This window comes from Chlorella variabilis (assembly GCF_000147415.1).
Source record: "Chlorella variabilis unplaced genomic scaffold CHLNCscaffold_3, whole genome shotgun sequence".
NCBI lineage: Eukaryota > Viridiplantae > Chlorophyta > Trebouxiophyceae > Chlorellales > Chlorellaceae > Chlorella > Chlorella variabilis.
The window spans coordinates 368895-380139 of NW_005435085.1; the positions used below are offsets into that span (position 1 = coordinate 368895).

Below are 11245 nucleotides of genomic sequence, written 5' to 3' on the forward strand. Positions count from 1 at the left end.
TGAGCAGGTGGGGGGTGCGCGCATGGGCACGCCGCGCCGTTGCGGCCGCCGCGCAGCACCACGCGTGGCAGCGTGCATGTCGCGCCGCACCTTGGCCAGCACCGCCAGGTAGCGCAGCAGCGTGTCTCCCACCACCACAGCAAACACGACATCCCAGAACTGCGGGCAGGGGGGTGGCGGGGGTGGGTGGCAGCAGCACCATCACGCGGCATGCGGCAGGAGGCTTCGCAGCAGGCAACAAGTTCAGGAAGCAGCCATGCAGCAGGCGCGGCTGCCCCGCACCTTGGACGGCAGCCTGCTTCCCTGCAGCACCAGGTTGCCCGCCAGGTCCTGCCCCCGCAGCGCTAGCAGCACCAGCGGCACCTGCACCCCCGCCACGCCCGCCGCCGCCAGCAGCGGCCGCGCCTGGCGGTCCTGCTTGAGCGCCACCTGGCTGCGTATGAGGGTGTTCAGGCGGAAGAGCACAAAGGACAGGTAGGCGTACACAGAGATGCCCTGCAGCAGGAGGAGGGCGGGGAGGGAGGTGGCGGCTGGAGCAGGCGCACAAGTGAGCAGGACCGGCGACCTGCCCCCCCCCCCCCACACACAGAAAAGCTGCTGGCCTGCCCCTGCTCACCACCACGTGGGAGGAGAGGAAGAGGAAGAGGAGGAGCAGCGCGTAGGGCAGGCCCCGCTCCAGCGCCAGCGCCACGGCCCGAAGGTCGACTGAGGAGGTGAGGTTGGTGAGGCGGTGGTGCTCCGCCGCCGACGCCACATCCGCCGCCTCGTCCGCGGTGCTGCTGCCATCGCCCCCAGCGCCAGCTCCTCGCCCCCCTCCTGCCTCACTGCTGCGCCCCAGGTCCAGCAGCGCCGCCGGCGCTGCCTGAAAGTCCCTGCCCGACAGCACGCCGCTGCCGCCGCTGCCGCCGCCGCCCTGCAGGCGCTGCTGTTCCTCTGGCGCCGCTGCTGCCGCTGCCGCATCGCCCTCTGCGCCTCCTCCCGCCCCTCCCACGCCTGCTGCTGGCGTGGGAGGCTGCGGCGGGGTCGTTATAGACAGGTGCAGCCGGGAAGTTGTGGGCCCCTCGCCGGCAAGGGCGCTGCGCAGCCCCGCGATCAAGTTGCGGATTCCTGGGCCGTTCATGGCCTCCTCGTTTGGTGCAAGGACGGTTCGGTGCAAGGACATGCGACCTGCCGGCCCAGGCTGCTGCAGGAGCGACTCAGCGTTTAGAAACGACACTACTACTCCTGGTGATTAGGTGGGCAAAGAAATGTCGCCACGCAGCACGCAGCGTCGCCGCGCAGCATGTCGCCACAGCATGTGAATGCGTTGCCCGCGCGCCCCCCTGCACTCCGCACCCCGCCATCTCATCTGACACAGGCTGAACCCGGCCAGAGTCGCACCTGCAGGCAACTGGGATAGCCATGAGTACAGAATTTGTCGGCAAGGTAATGGCTCCGCCCGGCCTGCAAGGCTAGGACTGCGTGCTGCACGAGGGGCGCCGCCGTTGGGGTAGACGCGCCGCACTTTCACCGCTGCACCTGACTGCCGCCGCCGCCCGCGCCCCGCCTGCCCGCCTCGCCCCCCGCCTCCTTCACCGCAGGTCATTTCCAACCGTATGCAGAAGTCGGTGCTGGTGGCGGTGGACCGCATGGTGAAGCACAAGAAGTACGACCGCATCATCAAGCGCACAAGCAAGCTCATGGTGCGCCGGCAGGCTGCCGCAGCCCAGCCAGGCACTTGCCGCGGCCGCGTGTGTTGAGCACCGCTGCGCACCGCCTGCCCCCTGCCGCCTGCAGGCGCACGATGAGAAGAATGAGTGCAACGTGGGCGACACGGTGCAGATTCACATCAGCAGGCCGCTGAGCAAGCGCAAGAGCTGGAGGGTGACGCAGATCCTGCACCGTGCGCGCGTGTTTGATGCAGAGACAGCGGCGCAGGCGGCGGCAGCAGACGCGGCGGCACACCACTCCGGAGGCAGCCTGGGGGCGCCCAGCTTTGCGGCATCAGCAATCAAAGGCAGCTGAGCGGGGCTCCAGCCGGCCGCTGCACCGTCCCCTGCTGTGTGCCTCCCCTCTCTTCCTGCGTCGTGCTCGCTGCCATTCCCCGCCGTGTTTGCTCTCTCCCTGTGTTCTGCTGCTGCCCTGCTACCAATCATTCCCATTCATCAACGTTGCTCACACTGTGCAAACGATGCAACAACATGTGCTAAGGCAGCCTTGCTCCCGGCCCATCTGCCGCGCCCCGCGCCGCCCTCACATCTTGCTGCCGGCGGCGGCCTTGTAGTTCTGGTTGGCCTGCTCCCAGTTGACCACGTTCCACCAGGCGGCGATGTACTCGGGGCGCCTGTTCTGGTACTTGAGGTAGTAGGCGCTGCGGCGGCAGAGGCGGCAGGGCCGCGGAGTGTGGGGCTCCCTGCGCGGCAGCAACGGCCGCGCCAGGCTGCCGCTGCTGCGCCCACCCGCCCACTCACTGCTCCCACACGTCCAGCCCCAGCACGGGCGTGCCGGGCGTGTCCACGATGCCTGCCATGAGGGGCGAGTCCTGGTTGGGCGTGGACGTCACCTCCAGCTTGCCCTCGGGCGACACCACCAGCCACGCCCAGCCGCTGCCAAAGCGGGCGGCCGCCGCCGCGTTGAACTTGTCCTTGAGCGCCTCCACCGACCCGTAGGCAGACTCCACCGCCTCCTTGAGCTCCCCCGCGGGGCCGCCCGTGCTGCTGGGGTTGCACATGATCTCCCAGAAGAAGCTGCGGGGCAGCCGCATGCGTGCAGGCGTGCGTGTGAAGGGCGTGAGGGGTGCTGCGCCTTGCCCAAGGCGACCACGCCGTGCAATTCTGCCGCCGGCGCCTCCACATCCCGCCGCCGCCCCAGCAAGGCAGCAGGGTGGGCGCCTGCACGCCTGCGCGCGCCTCACGTGTGGTTGAAGTGGCCGCCGCCGTTGTTGCGCACGGTGGTGGCGATGTCTGCCGGGACCTTGTGGGCGCCCACCGCGCGGTTCAGGTCCTGGATGCCCAGCCCAGCCAGCTCGGGGTACTTGCTCAGAGCGCTGTTGGCGTTGTTCACGTATGTCTGCCCAGGGGGTGCACACCAGGCGGGAGCAGGGCCGGTTGAGAGGCTGAGGCACACCGCCGCCCGCCAGACAGGCAGGAGCAGCGATGGAGGCGCATCCGTGAGAGCCAAGTGGACAAGCCATGTGGCTCGCCTGGTGGTGCTTCGTGTGGTGGAGGGTCATCGTCTGAGTGTCCACGAATGGCTGCACAGGGTTGCACACAGGGTGATGTTGGCAGGTTGGCCGCTACAGGCGCCGCCGCTCACGCCCGCCACTGGTGCCCCATGGCTTCACCTCCAGCGCATCATATGCATATGGCAAGTCGGGCAGCGAGTATGGCATGGCTCGTGGGCCTCCTGCAGGGCCTGCTGGGGTGGCGAGGCAGGTGGGTTCTTGGGCAGACCAAAGGGGAGAGGAGAGCTGGGGCGGGCAGGTCTGTGGCGCCTCACACTCTCGAAATGTCAGCTGCAGGAGCGTCCAAGGGCCTACAAGGCAGGAAAAGCTGAAATCCAGTACGGGCGGGTACTGCTTTTCGGGGAGCCGGCGCAGGCCGATGCCGTCTATTTGAGCCCCAAGCCAACCATGCATGCTGTAAACAATCTTCCCAGAACCCTGCCTGCCCTGACCAGGACTCAGGGGGTCGGGGCAGCCGCAAGAGCAGCATTTTTGCCTGAGTGGTCGGCGGGCCGTGGCGGGAGGAAAGGCTGCCGCCATGCGTAGGCAAACGTTCTCTGTTCCGCGATCAGGCTTCATTCTTGACTCCTCCTGGCGTTCACGCAGCAGACCACAGAAAGCCATGGCGTTCACGCTGCCCCCGCTGCCTTATGCGATGGTGAGCGGGGATGCCGTCAACCAGCTTGCATAGGTCGCTGCATCGCCCGCTGCTGGTCTGGGTAGACATTGCCTGGTCCCCAGCTTGCGATCGGCACCATGCCACAACCCCAATCCTTCCACCGTTGCGAGCTCTGTTTGCCGGCACCTGGCCTCCTGTTAAACTGCCTTGTTGACCAATGAGAGCCGCAATGGCAGCATTTATTGCTGTTGCTGGTGACTGCTGCTGGCGGGCCACGGCACCGACACCCGCTCCGCCGCGTCGGCGCCGCTGCGCATGCTCACCCCATGCTCGCCTGCTTGCCTGTGTGGTGCAGGACGCCCTGGAGAGCAAGGGCATGTCCAAGGTGGGTGTTGTCAGCGGCAGCGGCAGGCGCTGCCCCGATCTGCAGTGAATTTAAGCCGGCACCCACTCGTGCACACGGCGCGCTGTGCTTGCAGCAAACGTTCGAGTTCCACTACGGCAAGCACCATGCCGCATACCTGAACAACCTGAACGGCCAGGTGGCGGGCAAGGAGCTGGCCAACGCGGCCTCGGTGCACGAGGTGCGCGCGTGGGGGTGGCAGAGCTGTGGCGCAGGAGCACAGCCGTAGCGGGCCCACCACCTCACCAAGACAGCAAGGCATCCATCATCGACGGCTGCTTGCACACCCGCCTGCGCTGGTGCCCTGCCGATCACCCCCCCCCACACACACACCACACACACACGCCCCCCCACAGGTGATGCTGGCGACGTGGAACGGCGGCAAGCCCGGCCCCGAGTTCAACAACGCCGCGCAGGTCATCAACCACACCTTCTTCTGGGAGTCGATGAGCCCCAGCGGCGGCGGTGAGCAGCACCGCGCCCTGCTCCCGCCCCCAACCTGCGGCTGCACGTGCCCCTCATGCGGGTGTCTGACGGCTGGCTGGCTGTCCCCCGCCCCGACTGCAGGTAAGCCCGGCGGCAAGGTGGCTGAGGCCATCGAGAAGGACCTGGGCGGCTACGACAAGTTTGTCGAGGCCTTCAAGGCGGCAGGTGGGCTGGCAGGGGCTGGCTGGTGGCGGTGGTGGGCTGCCTGGCTGGGTGTCTGGGCGGATGGGGTGCCAGGGCACAGGGCTCTCCGCTTGCATGCGACCCTGCCGCCCCGCCTGCCTCGCTCGCCCTGCCTATCCCCCTCCCCCGCGCCCCGTGCAGGCGCCACCCAGTTTGGCAGCGGCTGGGCGTGGCTGAGCGTGGGCAAGGAGGGCAAGCTGGAGGTGAGCAAGACGGCCAACGCGGAGAACCCGTGGGTGCATGGGGCCACGCCCATCCTCACGCTCGACGTCTGGTGAGCCTCCCCGCTGCCTGCCCGGTGGCCGTCTGCCCGGTAGGCACGCACCGTGCCATCCTGGCATGAACATCCGGCGCTGTAGCATCGCAGACACGCGCCCAGCCATCTGCCTGCCACAGCGCTCACCCCTGCTGCCCCCTTGCCCCGCCCCCCACCCCCGCAGGGAGCACGCCTACTACCTGGACGTCCAGAACCGCCGCCCCGACTTCATCTCCAAGTGAGCCCCCGCTCCCGCTCCTGCGCCCACGCAGCCGCGCTCCTTGTGACGGTCCTGCCTGCACGCGTGTCAGCTGGCCTTCACTCCCATGCTCACAGCTGCTTGCCTGCCTGCCTGCCTCTGCCTTCTGCCTTCTGCCCCCCCGCCCCTCTCCCCCGGGCAGCTTCATCTCCAACCTGATTGACTGGCAGCGCGTGGAGCAGCGCTACCTGGAGGCCACCAAGTGAACCGCGGCGGGAGGGTGCCTGCGGGAAGGCGGCGGCGGCGCGCAGAGCCACTCATCCTCCCACCCAGCATCCAGGCTGTGAGGCGCTGCTGTCAGAAAACTGTCAGTATGTATGTATCACTCGGTTGATTACATCGGCATCCTGTGACAATGAACACGCTGGGGGTGCAAGCTATCCTGAAACTTCCAGCAGGCGCCCGTCCGCTGATGTACCGCCGGCGAAGGCGGCGGGGCGCAGCCCTTTGTGGCGTTCCTTGCGCCCATCTCTGGCGCTGTGCGTGTCATTGTCGTCCGTATCAGCTATCAGTAACTGGCTCGTCTTGCCTCTCGCTCTTGAGGCGGCGCGCACTGGCCCAGCCCAGGTACCCTCGTTGCCCTTTCCGCGCCTGCAATGTGCAGTCCAGCAACCACGTGAATGGTTGAGCAACGCAGCAGGGCCCTATGCAGCCAATGGCCGCCACTGAACCCGCCCCGCCTTGCGCCTCTTTGGCGCCCGCCCGCGCCACGCAGGTTCCTTCCGGGCCCGTCCCACGCCGTGCCATGGCGACCAAGGAGCACCTGCCATACCTGCTGGCGGATGATTCTGAAGAGTTTGTGCAGCTGGCAGATCTCGTCCTGCACATCCCCGTGGCTGAGCAGGAGGCTCCGGAGCGGCAGCAGGCGGAGCCGCCCCAGGCGCAGCACCGCACCGATGCGCTGCCGCTGCACAGCCAGGTGCTGAGCCGGTGCTGCTCCGCCGTGGCCGGCATGCTGGCCAGCCTGGCGTCGCCGTCGTCGGGCGCCGCCTGCTCGCCGCGCCAGCCGCTGGACGTCACGCCTTTCTTCCAGGGCACCTCCCGCGCCGCCACCCTGCTCTTCCTGAGCTGCGCCTATAGCCAGGCGGCGGCGGAGCAGCAGCTGGAGGCAGCCACGGCAGACGGCGGGCCCGAGGGGCTGGACGCGCTGACCGGCATGCTGCGCCTGGCGCACCGCCTGGATGCACCCCGCCTGCTGCGCTGGGCGCTGGGCTGGGCACACGGCAGGCGTGAGCGCCTGTACGGCGCTGACCCCACCGCTTGGCTGCTGCTTGCGGAGGAGCTGCACCTGGATGAGCTGAGGGCGCAGGTGGCGGAGTGGCTGGTGGCCGTCCTCAGGTCGGGGCCCGCCACCGCCACCGCCGTGCTGCAGGCAAGCGTGCGGCTGCTGCCGCGGGTGGACGTGGTCTGTGCGGGGGGGGTGCCGGCCGTGCCCAGGCTGCATGCACCGTCAGCCAATGCGCTGTGGCTGTTGCGCAGCGATGCTTGCGCTGTTCTGCAATGAGCGCAGCAGGTGCGTGTGCGGGGTGCGCTTTGTCTCTCGTTCCACCAGGCCTTGCTTATATGCGCAGCTGCCACAAACCCCTCGCCCCATCTGCAGCGCCTTGACCTGGGTGTGCTGCGGCAGGACACCGCCGCCATGCTGCTGGACGGCCTGGCCTCCACCTCGGCAGGCGGCCGCGCTCCCACGGCGGCAGAGCTGCAGCACTGGTGCAGCCGCGGCAGCCTGTGCCAGGTGGCGGCCGCCAGGGCGGCGGCGGCGCAGGCGGATGCGCGGCAGGCGGCGCAGGATGCCCTGTTTGCAGCGGAGCTGGCGGCGCAGCAGGAGCAGGCGGAGGAGGATTGGGGTGCAGAGTTTGATGAGGCTGAGGCGGCTGCCAATGAGTGGGGTGCAGACGTGCTGGCGGGGGATGAGGAGGAGGGGGAGGAGGAGGAGGCGGCACTGCACGCTGCCTGGCAGGACGTGGTTGAGCAGCTGCACATAGACGATGAGCAGGAGGCGCAGGAGGCGGCAGGCGAGGATCTGTGGGCGGCGCCTGACGAGCTTGCAGAGCCCTGGGGGGGCCAAGACCAGGAGGGACAGCTGCCGGCATGGCAGGAGGGCGAGCAGGAGGAGGGGCAGGCGGCGCCTGCGCCCGCGGCAGGCAGCGGCGGCTGAGATGCCTGGCAGCCAATCCCCTTTCTTCATTTTCTTGCATGATCTCGCTACATCACTTGCTTCTCTCTCTGTTGCACACACCGGAAGCAGGGTGGGGAGACCGCAGAGTCTCCATCAGGCGCCTCGGGCCCTTTGCTCGGGCACTCTTAAACTTGCCGTCGGGCTCCATGTTCTTTTTGGCCTCCTCGGCTGCGCGACAAGGCGGCAGGCGCAGCAGCGACCAGTGAGGGTCGCCGCATGCAACCTGGGGAGCGGCCGCGGCTGTGCAGCGCGGCGGTCTCCCGCACGCATGCCTGCCCAGTCAGGGCCCCAGCCGCCCAGCGCCAGCGCCCTCACCGCTGCGCTGGCGCTCCGCCCGCGTGGGCTTGCGGGCCTTGTGGAAAGCTTGCTCCAGGCCCTCCACGCTGAAGGGGGGTGCGACGATGCTAGGCCATCCCTTCTGCGCGGCAGCGGGAAGGCGGGGAGGCACACGGCAGCGCGGCGCCTGGAGAGCAGATGATGCTCGGCAGGGCGACTGAGGCGGCTGAACGCTGTCCTGTCACAACGCCACAGGGAGGGCTGGGCATGGCTGCACCATCCCCCTCCCTCCCTGGGCACCCGCCGCACCTGGCACACACCACACACACAGCGCCACTCACCATGTCCAAATGCAGTCCGCTGCCCCCTGCGCCCGGGGCAGGCTGCGGCACGGCGGGCTGCAAGGGGTAGGGAGGCAGCGGCGGGCATTCAGCATGACGACAAGGTTGGGCAGCGAGAAGGCAGGGAGACACGGGGCGATGTGGCGCTTGAACAAGGGCAGAGACGGTGCAGGGCGGCTGTCCGCATGCTTCCTCTCCTTGCAACAACCCTAGCTGCCCCACCTGCGGCGCCCCCTCCTGCTCGGCAGCCAGGGCAGCTCCCTCCTGCAACACGGGCTGCCGCGACACGGAGCAAGAAGGGATGGGTACCTCGGCACACTTTTAGAATTAGAACCTGGATGCAGCAGGCGCGGTGGCCGCCGCCCGCTCCTTGCGCCGACTGCAGCGGCGCGGCTGTTGCGACGACTGCTGCTGGTTGCCTGCCACCTCCAAGGCTGCTGGAAGTCCCTTGGAGTGCGGTGCTGGCTGCCCATCCGCACATGGTGGGGTGGGCTGCAGGGCAGGCCGCTGTGCAGTGCCCTTATGGTGCCCGGCTGGCCAGGCTGCTGCAGGCAGGCCCACCTGCTCGTTGCCATCGATGGCGGCCGCGTTGCCGCTCCCGCTGCTCGCGGCGTCCTGGCCCGACATGCTCGCAATGACCCCAGATCTCGCTGAAGAGGCGAGCAGGAGGTGCGAGGCGGTAGAGGGCCTCTTCCTCAGCGCAGTGCAGAGCCCGCGTGGCGGCGGTGGCGCCCGCGTGGCGGCGGAGTGCCCATCCAGAGGGGATCCAGAGGCCTCTGCTGTGGTGCTCTTCAAATAATGCCTCGGTTCAATGTGCAAAGTCTCTCTTGCATTCCCGCCCAAGCTAAGGAATGAACAATAGTTTTGAGTCCAGCGAAAACGGCGAGGCGGCCTCGGATCCTCTTTTGGAACATCATGGCAGTAGAAAGTCGTGAGTGGTGCTCCCGACCTTCACATCCTGCCCTGCAACTTGTGCCATGAGCAGGTGGCTGAGCAGGTGGCTGGTGCGCGATTTGCAGGCCGCTGGATTGGGAGGAAGAGCCTGAGACGCCCATTTTCTCGCGGACCCAGCGGCGAGTGGGCTCTCACTGCCTGCACTCGCCGCCGGCGCCGCCACCGCCCCGCCCCGCCTTGGCCCGCTGATGGCCGCCCCCCTGCATGCAGGTACCTGGACAAGCGGCGGCGCTATGCCTGGCACCAGTGGCTCACCGCGCTGCTGCCATGCACGTCATGGCTGGCCACCTACAATGTTCGGGGCTGGCTGACGGTGAGCGGCCGCTTCATGGGCCCCACTTCGCCATGCCCTGCCCCATCCCTCCTCACGCGGCAATCCCAGCGGGCGTGCCCGCCTGCCCGCCTGCCCGGCGCGCAGGCCGACATCCTGGCGGGTCTGTCTGTGGCATGCATGGAGATCCCGCAGGGCATGTCGTACGCCAGCCTGGCGGGCCTGCCCGCCGTGTTTGGCCTCTACTCCGCCACCATCCCTTGCATCGTGTACTGCCTCTTTGGCAGCTCCCGCCAGCTGTCTGTGGGGCCCGTGTCCCTGACCAGCATGCTGCTGGGCGCCGGCCTGACCAACATTTTTGAGGGCAGGGTCAACGACAACCCCAACCAGCCCGACGACCCGCAGCTGCAGCAGGAGTACAACCAGGCCGCGGTGCAGGTGGGCGCCGCCACGCCGTGCAGGCCAGCCGCTCCGCGGCGGCGGGATGCGCGGGGGCGGCGCCGATCGCGTGGCGGGGGTGGGCCGGGCGCGAGCCCGCCACTTCGCTGCCCGGCGCTGCGCTGCCCGCAGGTGGCCTTTTTGGCGGGGTGCATCTACCTGGCGGTGGGCCTGCTGCGCCTGGGCTGGATCACCAACTTCCTGTCCCACTCGGTTGTGTCCGGCTACATGAGCGGCGCCTGCATCGTCATCGCGCTGTCGCAGGTGGGCGCGGGGCGGGGCGCGGGGCGGCGTGGGGCAGGGCGCGTGCAGCGGGTGCGGCGGGTGCAGCGGGTGCGGCGGGTGCGGAGGGAGAGAGGTCTGTGTGCCTGCCTGCCGGGCCCCCCTGCAGGTCAAGTACATCCTGGGGCTGCAGCTTCCGCGCAGCGAGCGGGTGCACGAGGAGCTGGCCTGCATCTTTGGGCACATCGGGGAGGCCAGGTGGGTGGGGTGTGGGTGTGGTGTGGGAGCTGGGCAGAGGGGTGCCCGGCAGCGCAGCGGCTGCCTCCATCAGGCCCGAGACAGCGGCGGCCGAGCTAGCGCCTGGTCCGCCGCCCTCCTGTCCATCCGCCACCACTCGCCCCACCCGCAGCTGGCGCGAGGTTGCCATGGGCTGCTCCTTCATCCTGCTGCTGCTGCTGCTCAAGTATCTGGCCGCCAGGCACAAGTGAGGGGGGTGGGGGTGGCGCCGGCTGTGGGGGCACACCTGGCGGCAGGGCAGCGTGGCATGGGCCGCCGCCGCCGCAGCCCGCGCTGCGCCAGCCTGCGCTGCGCCAGCCGCACGCGAGCGCCGGGCCGCGCCGCCCCGCCGCCATGCGCGCAGGCAGCTTGCGCTGCTGCGGGCGATGGGTCCGCTCACCGTGCTGATCGCCAGCGTGGGCGCCATGCGGGCGGGCAGCCTGTACAAGCTGCCCACCCCAGAGCACCCCTACATCCGCCAAGTGGGCCACATACCCTCAGGTGCGCCACCTGCACTCCCCACCCCGCTGCTGCCCTCACCCTGCCGCATGCCTCACCCCCGGCCACTCCTGCCGCCTGCCGCGCCCCCGCAGGCCCCCCCCGCTTCACGGCGGGCTGGTGGCTGCCGCTGCGCGCCCCCGGCGAGCAGGCGCTGCTGGCGGTGCTGGTGTGCCTGCTGGATGCCCTGGAGGCGATGTCGATGGCCAAGTCGCTGGCGGCCAGGCACGGCTACGAGGTGCACGCCAACAGGGAGCTGAGGGGTGAGCGGGGGGGGCAGGGGTGGGGACGGGGGGCTTTGCTGGTTGGGGCTGCTGGCGGGGAGCCAGGTGGGGCTGGAGGTGGCCCCGGGCACATGCGGCTGCCCCCTTTGCCCCCCTCC

General features: G+C 69.1%; 5 protein-coding genes across 5 annotated transcripts in view; 4 read left to right on the forward strand and 1 right to left on the reverse strand.

The window, feature by feature from the left end:
• The window catches only part of CHLNCDRAFT_140389 (hypothetical protein), a gene marked incomplete at both ends in the record, with an annotated part of 2625 nt that extends 2513 nt beyond the window's left edge, over positions 1–112 (forward strand). The window contains one exon of the mRNA XM_005850469.1: positions 57–112. Coding sequence (XP_005850531.1) covers positions 57–112 — 56 coding nt within the window. The remainder of the gene's footprint in view (positions 1–56) is intronic.
• Positions 113–1577: 1465 nt separating this feature from the next.
• CHLNCDRAFT_15650 (hypothetical protein) lies at positions 1578–1893 on the forward strand (the record flags this gene model as incomplete). The annotated part of the gene is made up of 2 exons (XM_005850470.1): positions 1578–1682; positions 1777–1893. Coding segments are annotated over 2 exons (222 nt in total), but the record flags the coding sequence as incomplete, so codon positions are not given.
• A 339-nt stretch (positions 1894–2232) lies between these two features.
• On the reverse strand, positions 2233–3370 carry CHLNCDRAFT_48517 (hypothetical protein; the record flags this gene model as incomplete). Its single annotated transcript, XM_005850763.1, has 6 exons — positions 2233–2350; positions 2451–2726; positions 2894–2982; positions 3014–3048; positions 3166–3232; positions 3323–3370. 6 exons carry the CDS (start codon positions 3368–3370, stop codon positions 2233–2235), a joined length of 633 nt encoding a protein of 210 aa, XP_005850825.1.
• A 454-nt stretch (positions 3371–3824) lies between these two features.
• Positions 3825–5614, forward strand: CHLNCDRAFT_140393 (hypothetical protein; the record flags this gene model as incomplete). The annotated part of the gene is made up of 8 exons (XM_005850471.1): positions 3825–3860; positions 4177–4206; positions 4301–4405; positions 4581–4689; positions 4792–4875; positions 5035–5167; positions 5334–5387; positions 5551–5614. 8 exons carry the CDS (start codon positions 3825–3827, stop codon positions 5612–5614), a joined length of 615 nt encoding a protein of 204 aa, XP_005850533.1.
• A 3791-nt stretch (positions 5615–9405) lies between these two features.
• Positions 9406–10446, forward strand: CHLNCDRAFT_19530 (hypothetical protein; the record flags this gene model as incomplete). The annotated part of the gene is made up of 3 exons (XM_005850472.1): positions 9406–9471; positions 9577–9867; positions 10000–10446. Coding segments are annotated over 3 exons (804 nt in total), but the record flags the coding sequence as incomplete, so codon positions are not given.
• Positions 10447–11245: the final 799 nt, after the last annotated feature.